Here is a 20,189-nt window from a genome sequence, read left to right as displayed (position 1 = left end):
AGACGCGCTACCGCCTACCAGAGGGGGAGGGAAAAAAAAGCGATTAACGCGTGTCACAGGCCCGCTATTCCGGCGCGTCTCGACAGGTTTTAGTGGTTTAAAATGGACGGGGTAACTGGCTGGGAGCTGCAGCCCTGCCGTGGCCCCGGCTGCTTGGCGGAGCGTGTGGGTTGCCCCTGAGTTTCCATTTATTTTCCATTCTTGGGACGGAATGTTGACTTCATTCGCTCGAAAAGGCACCTCACCATCCATTCGTTATTGGATACTGAGTCCTGTCACCCTAAGAGTCTCCCGTTTGGGTTGAAACTATCTTCAACTTCAGGGCCCAGGATCAAGATTTCAAGGTGTCCACTTTGAAGGGAGGTATCATTACATTTTTATCTAGATGTACACGTTTTTTGTTTTGTTTCCCAGTTTCGAAACCAGACCGCCACAATGCCTTGTTGGCGTGCAAACTCCAGGCCCAAGGTCTCTTCCCCTTTCGTCAATAGCAGCCCGCTCAACGCCCAACAATGCTCGAAATGGAAGAGTTGTGATACGTCAATACTTAGTCCGTGTCCCTTCTGGACTTCTCGTTCACACCCCTGAACACCCGCTTGCCGACCTCATAACTGCTGATCATGATGGCGCAGGCCGGGGCGACCTTGAGGGTCCGAGGGATCCATCCTTTCCATAGACCCCCGATTCCCTCGGTCGTGAAGATGTGCCAAAGCAAGCGCACCATAGAGCCTTGCTCAGCTGCAGCCGCCTTGGCCCCGGGAGCCTGACGTGGGGAGTCGCGATAGACTTGCGTTCTAGTCTTGCCCACGTCGAATGGCATCGTCACCATCGACGCAAATCCGCCGGACACGGCACCAGCGATGAAACTGTCCGTCATGGTTTCCGTGTGATTCTCCTGGCTCTGAGACCGGCGTCGTGCCTGGGTTCGCGAGCCTCTGGTCTCCAGCGTCCGGCCGCGGCGGGTCTCTCGCATGTCGGTCAATTTGCCCCGGATCGTCTCGTATCCCCACCAGTACAGGCCCGAGAAGGGCACATCCCTCCACAGTGTCAAGGTCAGTCCTCTCCACAGGGAAGTGTAGCCACTGTTGCCGACCATCTCCTTGATGTCTCGGAACGCGTTTGCGAGATGTCCCGTGGTCGAGTTGCCGGTCGATGCTTGCATTCGTGTGCGGACAAGCTCGATCGGACTCACGGCGGCGGCAGCCAGGATGCGGGCTCCCGCACCGGCGACCAATGGCGCGGTATCGTCATTAAACTGTTGCGCAATTGGACTCTTACTGTTGTATCGCAGCCAGTCGTAACCGGTAAAGTAGATGATGTTGCCGGGAATCGTCATCAGCAAGGTCGGGGAAAGGCCCCTCCAAAGGCTAGTGAACCCCTCATTCCGCGCAATCTTCCTCAATCCGTCCATAGTCGAGCTGATTGTCTTTCGTTCGACTTCTTCGACGGCACAGTCGGCAGCCGCGGCGGCCGCGACGCCTTCTGCAGCGCGAGGTATCGCAAGGCATAGCTCCGAATTGTTGTTCATGAAGAACACTTCCCGACAGCATGCGGTAACTCCGAGATTGGACGTGTTGAATGTTTTCAGGGTGTCGGTCGTCATTGCAAGCCTTGAGAAATCGACCGTCGGCGGCGTGACGTTTTGGGATTGCCATCGGATTCGGACAACATCGAGCGGCGTCACTGCGCGGACTTGTTAGCAAAAGTGGGCGAACTAGAGTCCAAGTGCAGTAGGACAGGAGGGCTCACCTAGAAGCGATGTCAAAAGACTACCTGACATGGCCGAGATCATCTTTTGCGGCGCCGTGATATCATCATCGCCTCCTCCACTGCCGGTATCCTTGGGCGGAACTATGCGCGCCATCGGAAAAGAATCATCAGGGTCGAATCTGTCGTGGTCCTGACCTCCGGTGGCCTTGTGGATGGCAGTCATTGAGGACCAGCGTGCATGATCGGAGAAATCGGAACTTGGGAAAGATGCTGCGGTCATCCAGTCGGCAACTTAGGTGGCGCGACAAGGAGGAAAGTTGTGGGCAGAGAAAGGTAGGGGAGGGGAAGGAGCTTTCACAAGCCTTTTTTTCTCTCTCTCCCTTTTCGTGTTGGTGACCGAGCAAGTGGGAGATGGAGGAGGCCGGGTGAAATTGGTCTTTACCCCGTTCGCCAAAGTCGGCTCGTCATGACTGCGAAATCGGGTGCGCGCTCCGACTTCTGGCCCTCCCCCAAAAATTTGCCGGAGATAATGAAATGAATGGGTGGCGCGCCGGGACACCCTGCTGGCCGAGCCGAGCCCCAGAGCCGTTTAGGTGATGTCACGGACAGAGCGCCTGTCCCAATTGGCTGGACCTGATGTGGATCCATCAGTGCGCCACAAAATGTCACCGATAAGCACCGCCCCTAGTGGGGACCTTACACGCCGACTGACTCCAGTTTGGCGTGCTCTGCTTACAATACCAGTCTTGACGATGAGTGGACGGCTTTTGACTACATCTCTCATGTCGCAGATCCGTTGTTAAAGCATTTAGAACCCCAGAATCGCCACTCAATATCAGCACCATCCAGGTACATTTTGAAGGCCTTAATAGATGTCGCTATCATAGCATCGACGGCCTGCTAGCCCATCGTTTCTGGGCATTCCTGTTTCTCACCCTTTCCGCCAATCATGGCGGACCAGCCGCCACAGCTCGACTCGGAGCTGGAGTCATTCCGGCAGCAATGGCGCTCAGAGCTCAATACAAAGAAAACTATACCGGAATTGCAGACCTCTCAACCCAGACATAAGGCACCATCATTTTCCAAGCCACCCGCCCCCGCAGAGAGCTCGAGGGTCGCGGCCGCAAAGAGATCTCAACTGGAAGAGGACGAGGAATATGCCCGTTCTCTGGTTTTCGATGAACCAACGCCTTTGCCTTCAGGGCCCAGTTCGGTGCAATCCGCACCGCAGGAGGCCAAGGAGCTGGTATCGGCCCTGGACCATTTTGAGGAAGCCGTGGAGAAGGAGGCCATTGGGAGTTTGGGCGACAGCTTAAAGCTGTATCGCAAGGCTTTCAGGGTAAGCAAGACTCCCTTTCAAACGGACGGAATGAGCTGCTAAATTCAGCTTCAAGATGGATAGCAGAGTGGACTTGGCATACAGAAAGAAGCATTTCCCCGCCGCCGCCGCGAAAGTGGCTCATCCGTCAGCGTTGGACGCTCAGGCTGCTGGGCCAACTGCGGCAGGCAAGCCATCAGATGCGCAGCAACAGACCATTGGCGAACTGATTGCCAGTTTTTCCGGCCTTTCCGTCGCAGCAGCACCTCCGCCCGTGGAGGGAGACCCGGAACCGCCCTGCCCTATCGCGGAGATGCCCCAGGAGATTCTGGTTCACATCTTTAAGGACGTTGCTGTCCTCGACGTCGGAGACTTTGTTCGCCTTTCGTTAGTGTGCAAACGTTTTGCTTATGTCGTCGCTACCGAGCAACAGATCTGGCGCTGCGTCTGCCTGGGTTCAGAATTCGGCTTCTCTGGGATGCATCACCATTGGCAAAGAGGCGTCTCCTGGGAGCCCCTGGGACAGGAAGAGGACACGACAGACCTGGAGTACGTCACCATGGAGGAGTTGGCGCGACGCCGCTGGGACGAAAACGAAGCCACCACTTTCGCGCTACTGCCGAAGATATACTCGTCGTCGTGGCAGAGCATGTTCAGACACCGGCCGCGGATTCGCTTCAACGGCTGTTACATCAGCACCGTCAACTACATCCGCCCGGGCCAGGCGAACGCGAATCAGATCACATGGAATAGCCCCGTGCATATCGTCACGTACTACCGGTATCTCCGCTTCTTCCGCGACGGCACTGCCATCAGCCTCCTCACCACCGACGAGCCTGCCAGCGTCGTACACTATATGACACGTGAGCTGCTCGAGCAACACCGCGGCGCCGCCGCCGCCCACCTGCCGTCAGTTGTCATGCAGCACGGCCTCCGCGGGCGGTGGCGGCTGTCTTCTGCGCTGGACCACCCGGACGCGCCTCTGAACGAGGCCGAGGGGGACTTGTTCGTGGAGACGGAAGGGGTCGGCGTGAAGTACACGTACAGAATGTATCTGGAGGTGCGGAGCGCGGGGAAGGGGAAGGGCGCGCGGAACACGAAGCTCATGTGGAAGGGCTTCTACAGCTACAACAAACTGACGGATGACCTGGGCGAGTTCGCGTTGAAGAACGGCAAGCCCTTCTTCTTCAGTAGAGTTAAGAGTTACGGTGTCGGCGAGTGAGTTTTCACTTGAGCGGTAGACGAATCAAGTCGAGGCCAATGCGAACCTTCATTTCCGTCGCCTTGAAGTTCCAACACTCCTGCTGAGCACCTCTCACACCAGCCCCTACTCCTTATATCTTTTTCTTACCATGCACTTCCTCTCTTTTATCCACTCATCACCTCCTCGTGCCACTCGCATCGGCACCTCTCTTAGATCCCGTCACCCCGGAGATCTCCACAATTCGCCCGGCCGCATTCTCCGGGTCCCCGCTTCGTCCCCGATATCGCGTCGTCCGCACCCCCTCGCTGCGGCGCGGAGCCTCCCAAATTCTAACACGCGTGGTGACATCGGTATCGTCTTGCGAAACCCCTTGTTGGCGAAGCATTTTAGCTCGGCAAGAAGGGCCACGAGACCCTGCTCGACAGAGCCTTGGGATCTCGTCGGAGCTGGTCCCTAACTTACGAGGGATGGGTAACAGCTTGTGTTTCACGAGACGAATCCGTATGTTTACCCTCGTCTCCTCTTAGAGCCTGCCCAATAATCAGCCTACGCCAGTTGCGCAAGGGTGGCATGGGACGCGGACGACGAATCACCTCTCTGAATAAAAACGTGAAAAGCTTACGCCGAGCCCTTCGGCAACCCTTCGCAGAAACAGCTCGAGCAGCCGCAGCGATGAGCTTTGCATACTTTGTGTGGTTACCACTGTGGCGGTGACCGAGTTCGATAGACCATCTTGCCCGAGGGGCCAGTGATTTGTAACAAAATCTAGTTTTCTTGCGATCAAGCTAGAGGCCAGATACTAGCCCATGTGACGCCGACTAGCTGGCATCGGGCTCAATTTGGCGTGTTGACAGACACTGTTGACTGCCGTGGGGTTGTGGTGTTTGGAATTCAGGCGCTGTTCACTTAGGGGCATACCTTTCAATCCATTGGTCGGTCTGCGTAAGCTCCTCGAAAAGCATGCTGTAGCGCGATATGCCATAGTCAACGCATGTCGGAAGATTTTGTCATGTTTCAGAGTTGATGGAGGAGTCGATTGTTCTTTCACCTAGAAGATTGTGTCGGACGTTATTCGTCGTTGCCTTCTGATTCTCATCGAAGCATACATTACTGCCTATGCAAGGGCGCGCAGAGTAGTTTTGGCTTTATAAATGCATCAAGCAAAATGACAAATCGCTACATGGAAAACGCCCCGACACCTCGCAGGATGCTGGTGTTGTTCAGCCCGTCCTTTGCCCAGTCGAAAGCCCTTATCCCAATGATGTGTGAACAGAGAGATTGAAAAGTACACCAAATGCGAACGAAGTCTAGACGAGATATGGACACGACACCTCGTCAGCTCATAGTGGTGGTAATAGATGCGCCTAAATGCAGTGATAAATGTTTAAAAGTAGTCCGGGGTATCAATATCGCGGGCGTATGCCGAAGACCAGGGTGAGTGAAGACCGCAGCATGGCGAATTCTGCGAGTAGTTCGAGGGTCGGCGTACCGCAAACTACACACGCGGTCGTCTCAGCGGGGCGTCACCCTCTTACCATCCAGGAATTTGGGACTTTTGTTGTCATAGTACATATTGGGTGTTTGCTGTTGTCGTCGCGCCTCGTATGCCTGGCGCTCTTCCTCATCGAGAGAGAAGGCTTTCTTCAGCCAGCCAAAGGCACTGCGTTTCTTCTTGAGTCGCTTCTCTCCGCTGGCCGTCATCTGCGAGTCGTATGTCATGGTGGTAACTGTGCTCAGCATGCTTGCACCACCCAGTCGAGACGGCGCGTTCCTCTGGTGTGTTGGATAGTACCCGGACTGATGCTCGTAAGGTGACCTTGGTTGTGCACCTGCGGTGAGGGGCCTCTGCTGGAGCGGAGAATGGGGGCTCGCTTGCACAGGGCGGTAGTATTGATGCTCGGATCGCGGAGAAGGTAGCACAGGTGGCTGCACCGGCGGAGAAAGCTCGTTAGATGTGTGATAACGCGGCCGCTGCTCGATGTCTGACCCATACGCCGAATCCGGGGCGTGATACTCTCGGGGCGATTCTTGCCCAGTGTGAGGAAGGTCTGTCGCTGGTGGCGGAATCAAGATCGACTCTGGAGGGGTTGTCTTCAACGAGACACGTTGACGTAGCGAGGTCTGCTTTGTGGGCGTGGGCGCCTCCCGCTGGGTTTGAAACTTGCTTGGTTCTGTTGTCGCGGAAGGTGGGAAGGCCTCCTGTGGCTGCGGCGTATATGTCCGCGGCTGGAGAATATAGAGAGGTGCGTCGTCCAGTGCGACCTCAACTTCCTCATCACCAATGGGCTCCGACACAGGCCCGTCGGGCGCTTCCAAAGTCAGCCTAGGTGTGTTTGACTGGGTGCTTCTGGTAGTGTGCGCGGTGTTGCCCGTGCGCCCGGTATCGTGTGAACGCGTTGTTCCGTGCGAGTGAGACGTCTGTTGAGAATTGGAAGTGTTGTGTGAGTGTGTGGTGTGGTATGAATGCGTTGTAATGTTTGAGTGCGACGTCTTGTGTGTCTTGACGGACTGTTGATCTGGGGAAGCGGCCGGTGATGGTCTCTGTAGGGGCATGTCGAAGTAGGCGGTGTTTGAGCTTGACCTTGCCCCAGTTGAAAAGGAGCCACTCACGCTGTTCGCGCGTAGAGTTGAGCGCCTCGCAGCCCTCGAGGATGGGGGTGAAGAAGGTGGCGAGCTAAGTGAGGCATCGTCGGTTCGAGCCCCGTGCAGAGGCAAGGAGAAAGGTGGGATGCTGGCCTACAAGACTATTAGCATCGCACAGGCAAGAGCACACGAGGCTTCGACTCACCCAGGTTCTCCGACTTACTTCACCGGCCTTCTTACTCATTTCTGCCACCATTTTTGCGAGCTTGATGACCAGAGAGTTCAGCTCCTTGCCCTGAGTCTGCAACTCGACAAAGGCATTGTACCAGCCCTCTGTATTGCCTTTCATGGCAACGTAAATGTCCACAACGTCTGGACGATCTTGACGCCAAGTGCCCGCATTTTGTTGAGCTAGATAAATGGCAAATTCTTTGGTTGCGGCCAAGCCCTGCTGCACATCCTTGTCGTACTGTTCAAGTTGGACGTTGGTGCGGGCCACAATGTGTTCAATCTTCTCGTTCCCCTGAACGATCTCAAGTCGAAAGTGGCGATCCTCCAACATCTTCTCAAAGGCCTCGAGGTTCTCCATGGGCAGACGAAGGTAGTCAATTCTCTCCTTCAGGTCCTTGGTTGCCTGGTCAAAATCCTCCATGATGACTTCCAGAAACTCATCCACCTCGTCGATATGGCCCTGCAGAATGCTGACAACTTGAGCCGCGCTATTGGCCATGCCGTGCAGCAGCAGATAGACGCCAAAAGATATCTGAGCCATTAGCTTCTGGAGCTCATGCTGCTGCTGGCCGGGCCGATAGCGCCAGAGCATATCGGGCAGGTCATCTTCGCGCTCTTGGCTAATAAGATCCTCTCGACGGACCTTCGCGTCGGCGGTTTTGAGTTTCGGCTTGTCGGCGGGGTTGCCGTCGGCAACTTCGAGAAATGACTCGGCAAAGGCGGCTTGCATCGAGGGAATGGGATGGCAGGGAACCTTGGAGCTGGCCAGTGTCGGGGACTCGTTGTTGAAGCGGCGTGTGTTGCGCAGTGGGATTTGGGGCACGGTTGCCGAGGTGGGTGTCCGTTGAGCATCCTCATCGTCGCTCTCAAATATGGGGGAGGGATGGCCATCAGGCGGAGGCAAGAGAACGATGGGAAGATCCAGACTCAAGTCGAGGTTATTGCCAGCACCGAAGGACATGCGTGGGAAGCCGGTCGAGGCAGCCATGGCGTACAAATGCTGTGTCTCGGGCGCTATAGACGAGCAGCAGAGACCATTGGTATGCGACGACTGTCACAACCGCTCGACAGGGCGGATTGGGTGGTAATCGGGACCAAGACCGTGGGATGCGATACGGCAGGCCGATGAGCCAAGTAGGCGCAAAGACGACGCTGTGCGACGCGGGCGCTTACAGAGAACCACTACTGTCACTGCCCGTCTCACAGATATTTATGGTCGTCGTTGTTTGTTGCGGTTGTTGGTGGGACGAGAGGAACAGAGGGCAACAATTGGCAACGAGGGAGAGAGAACGAGCGAGAGAAGGTCGCGCTGGAGAAAGAAAAAGGGCCGCGTTCAGTAGTCGCACATAGACATGGCAGGCAGGATAGCCCCTGGTTGGTGAGGAGGGGCTTTGAGGGAAGGAGAGGAGCGAGTAAGAATGGATCCGGGGTCGGGTCGTCGTAGTGGTAAAAGAGGGCGGGTGGGCGTGTGAGGGAGAAGGAGGGGGCGAGGCAGGGCAAGGTATAGATTATAGTGCGAGTTGGGATAATATTAGTATTACGAATAAAAGGGTCAAGGTTGGGATTAGGAAGCGAAGAGAAGAAGAGTTGGAAGGGCCAAGCGATGAACGACGGGGAGGCGGACGGAGACGTCTCAGTCTCGGACAGGTATGGCGGGGAGGGCAGAAAAGAGCATTCCAGACAGAACCGGTCCCAACAATGGTGGTGAGGAGGCAACAAGAAGGGCGACGACCACGATGGAGGAGGGATTGGAGAAGAGTAGGTCGAGGCGAGCGAGCGAGCGAAGTGTAAAGTGAATCTCTGGTGTTGATGGGGAGATTGAAGGGGAAACGTAAAAACAAAAACCCTCAGAGCCAAAATAAAAAATAATAAAAAAATGACACAAGGCGAAAGGAAAGAAAAGGGCAGAGAAAGCTTTCCTGTCCTGTTCTGTCCGGGGGAGGAGAATGGGATGGATGGATGCCCTGGACAGAAAGGCAGGCGGTAGGTAACCTCCACCGAACTGAATGAAAGAAAAGAATGGCCCCAATGCCGGGGGTGTACACTAACTACCTAGGTACCTATCTAGGTAAGGAGAGGGCAGGGAATCAGTATCGTTCATTCGACGCTACTGTATTCGTGCCGAGGAGAAATGGTGCAGGGTGGTAGTGGATGCAAGGTCAGCGCGAGGGCCAGGCCTGGTATAGGTACATATGTTCCTCTACCGTGTACTTGAGATGGAAAGGAGCTCAAGGAAGGTAGGTCAGAAGCTGGGTGGGTGCGCGTAAAAGGCCCGTGATATCGTATCGTACTTAGGTACCAAACTTCGGATCCATCAGCCTGTAATACTACCTTGCCTTGGTAGGTATCAATACATCCATCTAACACCCCATTCGGACTTGGGGTTTACATTTCGTTCCTGACCGTCAGAGCTTCAGCAATGGGTAAGAAGAAAATAGCCAGTTGTCTTGATGGTGCTGCTGCTGACGATGCAGGGGGTTGATGGGGATTTGTAGTGTTGGTTGACACTGACACAGTGACACTGACATTGGCATGACATTGACATTGACCATGGGCCTGGTTGTGGGCATCCGGTGCTCGTGCCTAGGTAGGTAATGAGGTACATGAGCCGTACCTAACTGATGCAATTGACGACTGCGACCACCACCGCCGCCTCTTGCCGCTGGGACTGGTTGGGGGGAGGGGTATTTACAAGTACCTGGGTACCTACTGTAACTCACTTACTGCCTAGAGAGGTAGGTACCGAGGTACCTGGGTGGGAATGGAGACCACCGGTCCGAAGGCACTGACAGTCCGGTCACGTCGTTTCTCAGTGCCCCTCCCCCTTCTCCCTTCCCCGGCGTCCTTGCTTCCTTCCTCCTTCCGCCCTTTGTTTGTTGGCTGTCTCGTCACAATTGGCATTGTCTTTGTTTTTCTTCTCTTCTGCTCGTCTGCAGCTCAACAGAAAAGTGAGTACATATGTAGAAGCTTGCCTTGCGTCCGACCTTCTTTTCCTGGCCCCGTTCTTCAGGTATCAACTCAAATGGCTTGTTCTTTTGCTCAATTTAACCAACTGATCTATCAATCAGACCATGGCATCGACTCCTTCTGCTGGCCATCGCATCGCTCATGAAGCAAGATTGAGGCACACCCACCACCAAACCGGGTCACCCTTGGACCCTGTCGCTAGTCCTCTTTTCTGCGTTAGCCTTCTTTCGCTTCCTTCCCTCCCCCTTCCCTCCCCCTAAACCCCTGAACAAAACGGGGAAAGGCATGGCAGGGACGGAAAGGGCCCAGAACTGTCCGACGGCTCACCCAGATGGAACTTGGCCGCAGGGACCTCGACCTCACCCCCAGATCCCAGAGCCAACTCTGCTGAGTGAGAGTCTCACTTCACTCTCAGTCGCCCACGCGGTCACTTTCGCTTCATGGAATGGCATAGCATGCTGCCCTCTCTTGGCACTCGATAACCATCGTGCTGCCCGCTCAGCGTCTCTCGGACGTGAGCATTTGAGCTTCGGGTGTCGTCAAGAGAGATATCCTGACACACCAACGAAGGGACAAGCAGCCCTTATAGGCATACTTGGACATATGATGTCGAGTTTGTCACCGAACTTGCTGACTCACTACCTACTTTTCCGGTCAACAAACCCGCTCACCGGCTCAGTTGGGGAAAAAAATTGAAATAAAAGCCCACCCACTTCCCTTTCCGCCCCTTAGCTTGCAAAGCGTATTTGTTGGCTGCACAAACCCGTACCAGAATCACGGGAAACGCCGACGTTGAACTTTGCTTTATCTCCACCGGCTGACTCCTGACGTCTGCCCGTAGCAGACAGGCAGGAAGCCGGCGGAGGTCGAATGCCTCAGTGTCGGTGGTGACTTATCCCCATCCAGACTCGTAGAGACACACCGACCGCCATGGACGTAGTGAGCGCGCCTTGCAGGCCCAGCATATGCACGCTGACACGCTAAGGCGGGCGGGCAGATGTTTCGTCAGCCACGAAACACAAACACGGCAGAAAGCCCCGGCCCTAACATCTTCTGGCATTTGACTGGCACCATTTGCACTCTGCCACCTCGCGGATGCATTGCAATCCAACCCACGGCGTCCGTACAAGGGGAAATAAGGTACCTTGCCTTAGGGCCACGAGACTATTCACTTGGTGCAGGAACGAGTCTCGATTCGGGTTGAACCCCTGCTGAAGACAGCCAACCTGGGAGTCTGGGACTTCGTCTCGTTACTCACCCCCTCATCCATCTTCCTCTCGTGGACACATACGAATGCTATGGGAAAGTTCGTCGTCGTCACCCGCCATCCGGCCCATTCCAGACACCATCGTCGGGCCCGCCAATTAATAACTCGCACACATATGACAGGGTTGAAAAGGCGAGAGGGGCGTCTGTCATTGGGCGTTAACGAGCCGAAACTTGTCTCGATTTTAATGGTATTGCTGCCGTGTCGCACACACGCTGTATCACCCGGTGTCCACATGGCATGGCAATGTCACTGCTCACTGCAACCCCACTCTTCAAAGCACGGCTTTGGTTGACGACAGCAGGGCCTGCAAGCCTGGGGAATCCAATGGCGTTGTGCTTCTGTCTTCCCTCCACCTGCTCTTCGCCCAACCGAACCCGACACCACTTGACAAGCAAACTTCGCCAGAGCAGAAGCTCCCCACGTCGACACGGAAGCAAACCACTGTTCAACTTTACTGTACAAATACGATCATTGTCCCAGAATCGCGCCCTTTGTTGCCCGCCAACGCCGGCACAAGTCGCAGGGCGGTGGGTGCCCACTAGGTCTCTTTTACCAATGCATCGCTGGGCGGCTGCCTCGCACGCGCACGGCCTTTGGTGTTAGAAGCGGCGAGGCTTCCCCTGACTCTCAAACAGCCGACCGTGTCGCTCGAGAACGCTCACGGCGTCTTGGCCGTTGTTTGACACGAGGTTGCATCGACAACGACGTCGACGGCTCGCTTCACTGGCCTCGTTCAAACTCTGTACATGGGTTTCCTGTACCGATCGATCGGCCTCTTTTCCCGCTCAGAGTGCCCGCTCACTCCCTTGACCGACGACCCCTGGAGGCCTTCTGTATCGATCAGATGGAATGTTCGGCCCCATTCACATCGACCAACTTTGGCTATTGGCCCATTTTCCCCAGGCGTCGTTGTTCGCCGAACAAGATTGGTTACAGAATCCCTGCCGTGGCTGGAACGGGGGAGATGAGAAGAGACGAGGAACAAAGACGAGATGAACGAATGAGCCTCATTGCGTTCGTTTGGGAAACCCTGGTGGAAAAAGGGAATTCCGTCCGTGCGAGCAACCACTTCAGCCCCGATTGCGAAGACGGAGTATCCGTATCATTCAGCATTTCGGCATGGCATTCGATAAACAGGTGGAAGTAGCAACCGCGGCCTTGGTTTCGATTCCCTGTCTCGTCCGTCCGGGTCTGCCGCTTCCTATGGGCGGTCGCTGACATACGGCCCGTTGTGGCTCTTTAGAAATCAATAAATGGCACCAAATGGGCCCGCTGACATCTCCTGCTGACCCGATGGCCTGGGCGAGTCAGATGAACGCATCCCGTTCGGTGGCTCATGCAGTCTGCAATTGGCAATGGTCGATATTAGGTTGACGGAATATTGGTCCTTTCGAATATTGCTAGCCCACACCTCAAGAGACCAGACATGGCATAAACGATGGGGGTCGACCGGCGATGGAGGATGACGGACATGACGACGCGATGGGCCACAATCTGCAGGCTTTGCTTGAGTGGGGCCTGCACGATGCTGTTTGACGAGATGACTGTGGCTCCTGTGGGATTTGTGAGTGAGTTGCTGGCCTCCTTCCAATCCCCCCGCCCTCGTGGCACACTCAGATTCTCTCTTAGAGTACGAATGCTCAGCGTGTGGACTCATCCTTCGTGGCCCAGTGCCCGAGAGTCGGGAAGTGGCGGCGACACTTGCATTCGCGCTTCTCCGTCCTAACCCAAGCGCGGTAATAACGGGCATCCACGATTCAGCCGTTTTGCGAGACAAGCGCGGGCTGCAAGGCCTGCCCTGGTTTCGATCATCGCACCTCCGCTCCGTCCGAATGGTCGTCCCCTTAGTGTGTGGCATTTGTTCTTGATCGACGGCCGGTTCATCTGGGGATCGATCTGCAACCAAGGTTGAGAAGAAATCTCTGCTGTCTTCTCTGTATGAGCCTCAACCCGCAACCTGCATGTATTTATCAAGGGAATGGCAAAGGCGTGACGGGCTGCATGACAGACGACAGCGGCGGGCAAAGCAAGGCATTTTCCATGCCCACGATGGCTTGTGTCAACCTCAGCCTCGAAACTCTGAGCATACTTCCTCGGAGTAGCCAGCAGACGGACGACCTGACCAGCCTCATGCCACACTCGTCTCCTTGACATGACGAGCCACGTTATTGCACCCGCAACACAACTCATCCTCTGCTTACTATACCTTACTCGGCGCCAGCCACACAGCATAGCCTCATAACCCGAGGGCATTGTGATTCTTAGAAGGGTGCCATCAGCCATCAGCCTCCGTTCTCGTCTCAAGGTTTCGCGGCTCGCCCCTCGATACGGCCAAGGAGAAATCGCAGAAAAATAGTAGATCTGGTGAAATTTCCAGGATCCCCATTTCATCCCCCCCCCCCCCCCCCCTTCCCCCCTTTCCTTTCTTTCCTCTTCTTGGTCAACATCGTTCGTGATCTTCTCCCCCACATCATCTCCGGCTAGCACTGCAGGCTGCTGCAGTGGTCAAGACCCTCTTTCAGGACCGAGATCCACAGTCCCTAGACCAAAATAGCGGAAAGGACAGCCGAAAAAGAACAAGAAGCCACATCATATCCACTTTGCTCCAGTCATATCCCTCCTATGGGGCTTGCTCGACTCGACACTGCATTGCACTGCATCGGTCATCTCATTTCGCGCCGCGGCTCACTTGGTTGACGCATTTGAGCAGCGCAGCTTCGTAGTCAGCATCCGCCTCCGCCTCCGCCTCCTCCTCTTCCTCCTCCTCCCCCCCCCGTTAACCAAACGCAAACCCCTCAAGAGGTCATATTCACAACCCATCTCGGCAGGTGATAGAGAAGCAATACACGGACAGGAGCGCAAGCCGTACACGGCACGCGACATTGAACCCGACACGGGTGCCATCAGGGGCGGGTCACCCTAGCCGCGACGTGATTGCGCTTCTCGGCCAGCGGAGCCCATCCCTGCAACCCAACGACCCGCGCCGAGAGCCAAGGCGCCCCGTTCCAAAAATCCTCTTAGGTTCTCGAACCGCCCGCATTCCTGGTTCAACTCCAAACCTTCACCATCGTGAAGAGCAGCACGAAGGCGTTCAGAGGCCTTTTCCAGCGGGATTCCACAAGGCAGAACACGATGCTCGCTGCCTTCCGTTTCGGGACGGGTCTATGGGATCCGTCTCACCGCTTCGAGACATCGTGGCTCTTGTCACCCTATTTATTGGGTGCTTGTCGGGCGTTAATCGTGAGTTTTGTTTTGCCCCTTTTCCTCCCGTTCCTTGTCGCGTCCGGGGGACCCTTTCAGCACGTATCAAAATGCCGTTACTCGTTATCTTGCTACCTAATATCGTGTTGGCGCAATGTCGTCCAACTGAGGAATTACCTTGCCCAAGTGGAAACTAACGGTTTCTCCTGTAACAGAGTCTTTACATCTTCGTTGTCCGCTTCTTCATCATTGGCTGGACGTGCTCTCACAGCGCGTTTGGCGGGTGCGAAGATGTCAGAGCAAGCTTCTCCTTCTTCACCGTCCTGACCTACTGGGGTCTGGGCTTCTACTTTCTCATCTCGGCCATCCACACCTTCACATACGCCCGCTCCGGGTCTCCGCTGCTCGAACGCTTCCCGCGACCTTTGCAGGCTCTGCACGCCTTCTACTACACCACCGTCGTCACCTACCCCTTCATTGTGACGATCGTGTACTGGGGCATCATCCATAAGGGGCCGTGGTATCCTGAGCAGTTTGACGCCTGGAGCAACATCTCCCAGCACGGACTCAATACCGCATTCGCCCTCTTCGAGATTGTCATCCCGCGCACCAGCGCCGCCCAGCTCGAGTGGGTGCATATGCTTTGGCTCATCATCGTTCTGGCCCTCTACCTCGCGCTCGCGTACGTGACGTACTACACCCAACACTTCTACCCGTACACCTTCCTCGACATCGAGGCGAACGGCAGCGGCAAGGTGGCCGCCTATATCGTTGGCATCGCTGTTGCCGGCATCATCTTCTACCTGATCGCCAAGGGCCTCATCTGGTTAAGGGAATGGGTGACGGAGAGGAAGCTGGGCATGGACGGCAAATTCGCGCAGCAGCGCTTCCACAACTATGACACTGAGCTGGGCACCATCAACTCCAAGCATTGAGATGGAGTATTCTGGGGCAAGAGGTGGCTCAAGGAGTGAGTACATACACCGTTGATCTATATATGGTATACACGCTGCAGTCATGTCTCAAGGTTGGGCCAGGATAAGGACGGGGAGCAGGTGCCGTATTGTTACTATACCCCAGGGCCCCATGGGGGGAGGCTTTGTTGTTTCCCCTACGATGATACGCATCGCGACTGATAGAAGCGCAGAGGTGGCCGCACCTTGCACTATTGTCTAATGCGGTAATATAAGTAATGCAGACATCTACAATGTCCCTGGAATGATCTCATTTTGACGAGCTACGCCGTCACGCTTAGCACTTTAACGAGATGCCTCTTCGCATCTCGGACTCTCTTATCTCAAACATGATCTGGACGCCCATATACAGTGACACACAAGCAATCATAAAGAACATAACGCCTGAGGATTGGGGTTAGACCGGGCACGTTCAATGTGGGGTTTAAGGACGGTAACAGCAGCAGCACATACCTGACCAGTCGTGCAGAATACCGTAGAGGATACTCTGCAAGCCGTCTAGCCCCACGGCAAACCCGACGAGATTGGCAATCATCATCATAAGCACGTTGGCAACGGCGCCCAAGCCGCAGAGCCGCCGGTACGCGTCTGGGCGACCCTCCCACTTCCTCGCCGGGAACAGGAGCTGGGCGAGGACCTCGGGTAGGAGGAAGAGCACAATGAGCCAGCCCCAGATGAGCAAGCGCAGGCGGATGTCGTGCCAGAGGGCGACAAAGGTGAAGACCAACAGGTACGTGGCGATGGAACGCACGGTAGTGGCCCAGGAGCGGAAGTTGGCGCCGCCGAGAGGGATGTAGATGTAGCGGATGAGCCAGCGGTTGTAGGAGCGGTGCCAGGCCTTCCAGAAGGACTTGGGGGACCAGTTGTTGGAGACGCAGCGCAGCATGTTCTCTGGGGGGTCGACGCCGTCCAGGAGGGCCCAGAGGCGGAAAAGGCGCCAGGGGAGAAGGAGCTTGAGCCAAATGATGTGAAGGTTAAAAAAGGAGAGGAGGGAGAGCTGAGCGGGCGAGTAGGTGGACCAGTCGATACCCGCGTGGGAGATGGCGCAGACATAGTCGTAGTGGAGGATGACCTCCATGGCGACGAGGACTAGGAGGAATCGAACAGCGTAGCGGAGGGTGCGATAGGGCTCTATGGTCGCAGGCGGGTGACGCAGCTGGGAGATGAAGTCGTTGTAGGTCATGATGGGTCCGACAAGGTAGAGGGGCGCGTAGATTGCATAGGCGAGATAGTTGCGGAAGGAGTAGTCCTGGGGGGCGGCGGATATGGCGAGGCGGTCGCGCTCGGAGAGATTGGCGGGGTCGAGCTGCTTCTTCTTGAGGACGTCAGCGCTGGGTGAAGAAGGGGAGTATGTTGGTCTTACCTCCAGGGGACTTCCACTCCGCTGGTCAAGGCTGAAGTAGTAGTCCAGGTTGAAGCTGATGAGTCGCAAGACGGTGATGTTAAAGAGGATCTCCCAGCGGCCCATCAGCCCGCCGTGGTGGTCCATCCAGGCGCCCCAGCGCATGAGGAAGGGGTCCTCATCGAGGAGGTTCTTGCCCGATGGCGGCGGCGTAATGTGCCGCGCAATGGCGGCGAACTTGTATCCTTGGCACAGCTCGTTGGCGAAAAGCATGCAGATGTTGAAGATCCAAGTGGCGGCGGGGACGTGGCGGCGAGGCAGGCGCGTGGCGATCTGATAGTTGATATAGAGGATGGCTAGGACCTTCATGGCGGAGAACCCGTGCAGGGCGACGAGAAAGACGAGGGCGAAGCGGTAGTCGAAGGAGGCGCGCTGCTCGAGGCGGGCGTCGCCCTGCTCCGTGACAGATCTCTTGTCCAGGTCGGTGGGGACGGGGAACACTGCGTTCCAGAGCTTGCGCAGCAGGGGATGGCAGAGTAGGAGGACGGCCATGAAGGGAAGGTTCTGGCGGAAGGTGTGGTATTGTGAGTCGGATATATCCTAGAATGAGAAGCTCGAGATCAGTCGTCTGGACGTGCCGGGGAAGGATGTCTTGCGTGCAGCGTGGCTTACGATCTTACGACCCGGGATCCAGCCGTCTGAGAGGAAGCGCTCGTAGTTGTGGTATCGGGGATCAGAAGCTGCAGAGGGACATGAGGCCGTTAGAAGATGTTCTTGGAGAAGTTTCTATCAATGGAGGGCAACGCACGTCGTGAGACCTCGTAGGCGATCCAGAACATGTACGGCACGATGCCGCCGATGAAGACGACGTAGAGCCAGTACTCAGGGGTGTTCCATTTTGACGGCTGCGCGCGGGCGCGGGCCTTGGCCGGCAGCTCCTTGCCCTGTGCGGGATCGGCGCGAGCCTCGATGACAGTCTTGTAGGGAACAGAGGAGGGATTTGTGAAGCGAGTGTCGAGGTTGTCGAGGTTATAGATGCTCCTCAGGAACCTGAGGAGGGCGGCCATGGCTGCGGCGCGAGCTCTCAGGGAGCTTGCTGGTGGTTTGCAGGAAAAGATCCGGAAGGGAGGGAAGACGAAGAAAAGGCCAATGATCGAGTGTTTCTATAGCATTGTCGGTGAGGTAGTTTGAGAAGAGAAGCTCTGGCAGACAGAGCTGGCCGTGGGTAACGCAGCCGGTCAATCGATCGGTGGGAAAAGGGTCCGCGATGCAGGAGATTGGGACAATGAGGGATGTGGTCTCGTGTTCTCCCGCGGCCCAGATGGAATTCGCATCTCCGTCCCATGTGTCCAGACGGGGGGTTATTTCTGTGACGCAAACCTGCTAAGCTAAGCTCGGACAGGAATTGACAGGGCCCCCAGGTACCTGTATAAGGTACCTACCTACCTAGGTAAGTCGGTAGGTAGTGATGGAAGTACAGACACAGAGTACCTACATATATTACGGAAACTCCGTGCAATTCTTCGACGTGTGAACAAGTAACGACTCAACTTAACCATTTGTCTAGCTACCTACCTCAGTACGGATAATGAATAATATTTAAACGGCTAGCCGCACTGCCCGCAAAGAAGAGGCTTCGGTGGTACTTTCCTTTCCTTGCGACCAGCGGGTTTGAGTACCTATCCACCTACGTACGTCCAATCCTATTGGCGGGGAGGATCGTCAAGACTCCTACCTGTGAACCCCTTTTCAAGGTGGGGTGACTGGGATTGGGGCAGGTTAGGCAGGGGTAAGCAGGGGGCTATCAGCCTCAATGCTTTGATACCTGAGCTGCTACAGAAGTGTTCTGGCCAATGGGGACCACCTGATATCATGCCTTCTTATAATCATAGATAGAGGAGCCAGTTGAGCCTTGAAGTTCCATGACGTCTTATGAGGAAAGTTCAAACTCGAATATGGAGGTTCTCCGAGGGTAAACGGGTTCTTTGGGCACCTCTGCGCTGTCTTCGCAGCGTCAATCTTACAACACTACACACCCACCAAGGTCTTCTCAGGGGGTAGCCCTAAGTGCGGAACATCAGGAACACCTCGTCCATGCCGTCTCAAACGAAGCTCAAGTTGAGCCTCAAAACCTGGGTAGCCCATCAAAGCAATAGCCAGATACCATACGAAGGAGACTCCTCTCCACATTTGGCTCTTTGAAGGCAAACGTAAGCCACTCATAAAACGCAAGAGATATCATTTTGGTCACCAGAATGACCATGATGCCAAAGAGAGGATACATACTTTTCAATGCCGAACTCCAGGCTTTTGGCAGGGAAATATCAACGTCCAAAACAAGCCTCAAAACCATGCTCAGGCTTGATAATTGCGCAGCGACAAGGGTATTATTATTGGTTTTCTTCAAGTCCAAGCCCGTTAGACAGAATGTCGTAGAAATACAAAACACGCATGTTTGAACAACCTTAGCCCTAGCGGCAGCGACGCTTATCGTCCTACCTCCGTCGAACGAACACGAAAGTGGGATGGGGAAAGGGAAACCAAAACTCAAAGCTGAGACTCTTCGTCTTGTCAACAACTAACCAGTAGTCTCTCATAACTTTGATGAGACCGCTTGGTATATGACTCGAGCAACATGCCGAGCTGCACCAGGTCATGTTTTCTCGTAACCCTGCGGACGCGTTGTGCCAACCCTGGTCACACCTCCCCTAGAGAGTCGCGTTCGCGGCCATATCCTATCTCTCAATGATGACTGCCACCGCTGGGCAACTTGCAAAATTGGCAGGTCAAACGTGCGACGGCCTTTGAGGCGAGATACGCGCTTCCCGAAATCTCTAGTATTGATTAAGGAATTCGAGTGTAAAACGCTCTCGACCATAGGCCCATCTCAGACAAGGCAAGAGTTCCACATCCACCTCTGGGAAATGACGCGGAGATGGAAAGAACACTACACATATTTATAGCAATGAGTCAATGCCAAATTCAGTATCAGGACCGAGTCTCAGTACCAAAATCTATCAGCGGTTCGGACTCTACCGATGCCCCTCTAGCTGGAAAGCAGGCGACTGTTTGGAAAAGAGCATTTCTATGACAGCAACCTATAGATCGGTCATGTAAATATCCCAATCGGCTTCTAATTACAAACTAGGGGGGCTGGGGAACTGTTGGCTAATTTCCCTTTATTCTTCCTCGAAGCCTTATCTACTTAATATGATCGACTCTCTTGTTCCATCCCTACCAGTAGCGTTCTTACCTACCTAATTGATCCCTGAGCTGCTGCAGAAGTGTTCTAGCCAATAGTGTAATATCGATTAGAAGGATATAACACGACTACGCAGCTCCTCCAACAAGACGCGACCGCACTCTAAGTTTTTATCCCTCATCGAAAT

The 20,189-nt window shown here is 55.1% G+C and overlaps 5 protein-coding genes across 5 annotated transcripts; 2 read left to right on the top strand and 3 right to left on the bottom strand.

Annotated features, from left to right (window-relative positions):
* Positions 1-250: 250 nt before the first annotated feature.
* On the bottom strand, positions 251-2,273 carry CDEST_12230 (Putative mitochondrial carrier protein Mtm1). Its single transcript, XM_062928386.1, has 2 exons — positions 1,750-2,273; positions 251-1,683 (listed from the first exon to the last, which is right to left on the bottom strand). The coding sequence occupies exons 1-2, from the start codon at positions 1,988-1,990 to the stop codon at positions 548-550; spliced, it is 1,377 nt and encodes a 458-aa protein (XP_062784437.1). The 5' UTR covers positions 1,991-2,273; the 3' UTR covers positions 251-547.
* A 198-nt stretch (positions 2,274-2,471) lies between these two features.
* Positions 2,472-5,282, top strand: CDEST_12229 (Putative F-box only protein FBXO9/FBXO48). Its single transcript, XM_062928385.1, has 2 exons — positions 2,472-3,049; positions 3,105-5,282. Exons 1-2 carry the CDS (start codon positions 2,660-2,662, stop codon positions 4,248-4,250), a joined length of 1,536 nt encoding a protein of 511 aa, XP_062784436.1. The 5' UTR covers positions 2,472-2,659; the 3' UTR covers positions 4,251-5,282.
* Position 5,283: 1 nt separating this feature from the next.
* Positions 5,284-9,084, bottom strand: CDEST_12228 (uncharacterized protein). Its single transcript, XM_062928384.1, has 2 exons — positions 7,021-9,084; positions 5,284-6,968 (listed from the first exon to the last, which is right to left on the bottom strand). Exons 1-2 carry the CDS (start codon positions 8,032-8,034, stop codon positions 5,745-5,747), a joined length of 2,238 nt encoding a protein of 745 aa, XP_062784435.1. The 5' UTR covers positions 8,035-9,084; the 3' UTR covers positions 5,284-5,744.
* Positions 9,085-14,082: 4,998 nt separating this feature from the next.
* On the top strand, positions 14,083-15,697 carry CDEST_12227 (uncharacterized protein). Its single transcript, XM_062928383.1, has 2 exons — positions 14,083-14,523; positions 14,700-15,697. The coding sequence occupies exons 1-2, from the start codon at positions 14,416-14,418 to the stop codon at positions 15,417-15,419; spliced, it is 828 nt and encodes a 275-aa protein (XP_062784434.1). The 5' UTR covers positions 14,083-14,415; the 3' UTR covers positions 15,420-15,697.
* Position 15,698: 1 nt separating this feature from the next.
* Positions 15,699-18,107, bottom strand: CDEST_12226 (Putative membrane bound O-acyl transferase, MBOAT). Its single transcript, XM_062928382.1, has 5 exons — positions 17,609-18,107; positions 17,473-17,540; positions 16,822-17,400; positions 15,912-16,770; positions 15,699-15,842 (listed from the first exon to the last, which is right to left on the bottom strand). The coding sequence occupies exons 1-5, from the start codon at positions 17,865-17,867 to the stop codon at positions 15,736-15,738; spliced, it is 1,872 nt and encodes a 623-aa protein (XP_062784433.1). The 5' UTR covers positions 17,868-18,107; the 3' UTR covers positions 15,699-15,735.
* Positions 18,108-20,189: the final 2,082 nt, after the last annotated feature.

This window comes from Colletotrichum destructivum, chromosome 8 (genome assembly GCF_034447905.1).
Source record: "Colletotrichum destructivum chromosome 8, complete sequence".
In the NCBI taxonomy this organism is placed as follows: domain Eukaryota; kingdom Fungi; phylum Ascomycota; class Sordariomycetes; order Glomerellales; family Glomerellaceae; genus Colletotrichum; species Colletotrichum destructivum.
The sequence above is the reverse complement of the archived record's forward strand: the minus strand, read 5'-3'. Positions and strand labels throughout refer to the sequence as shown.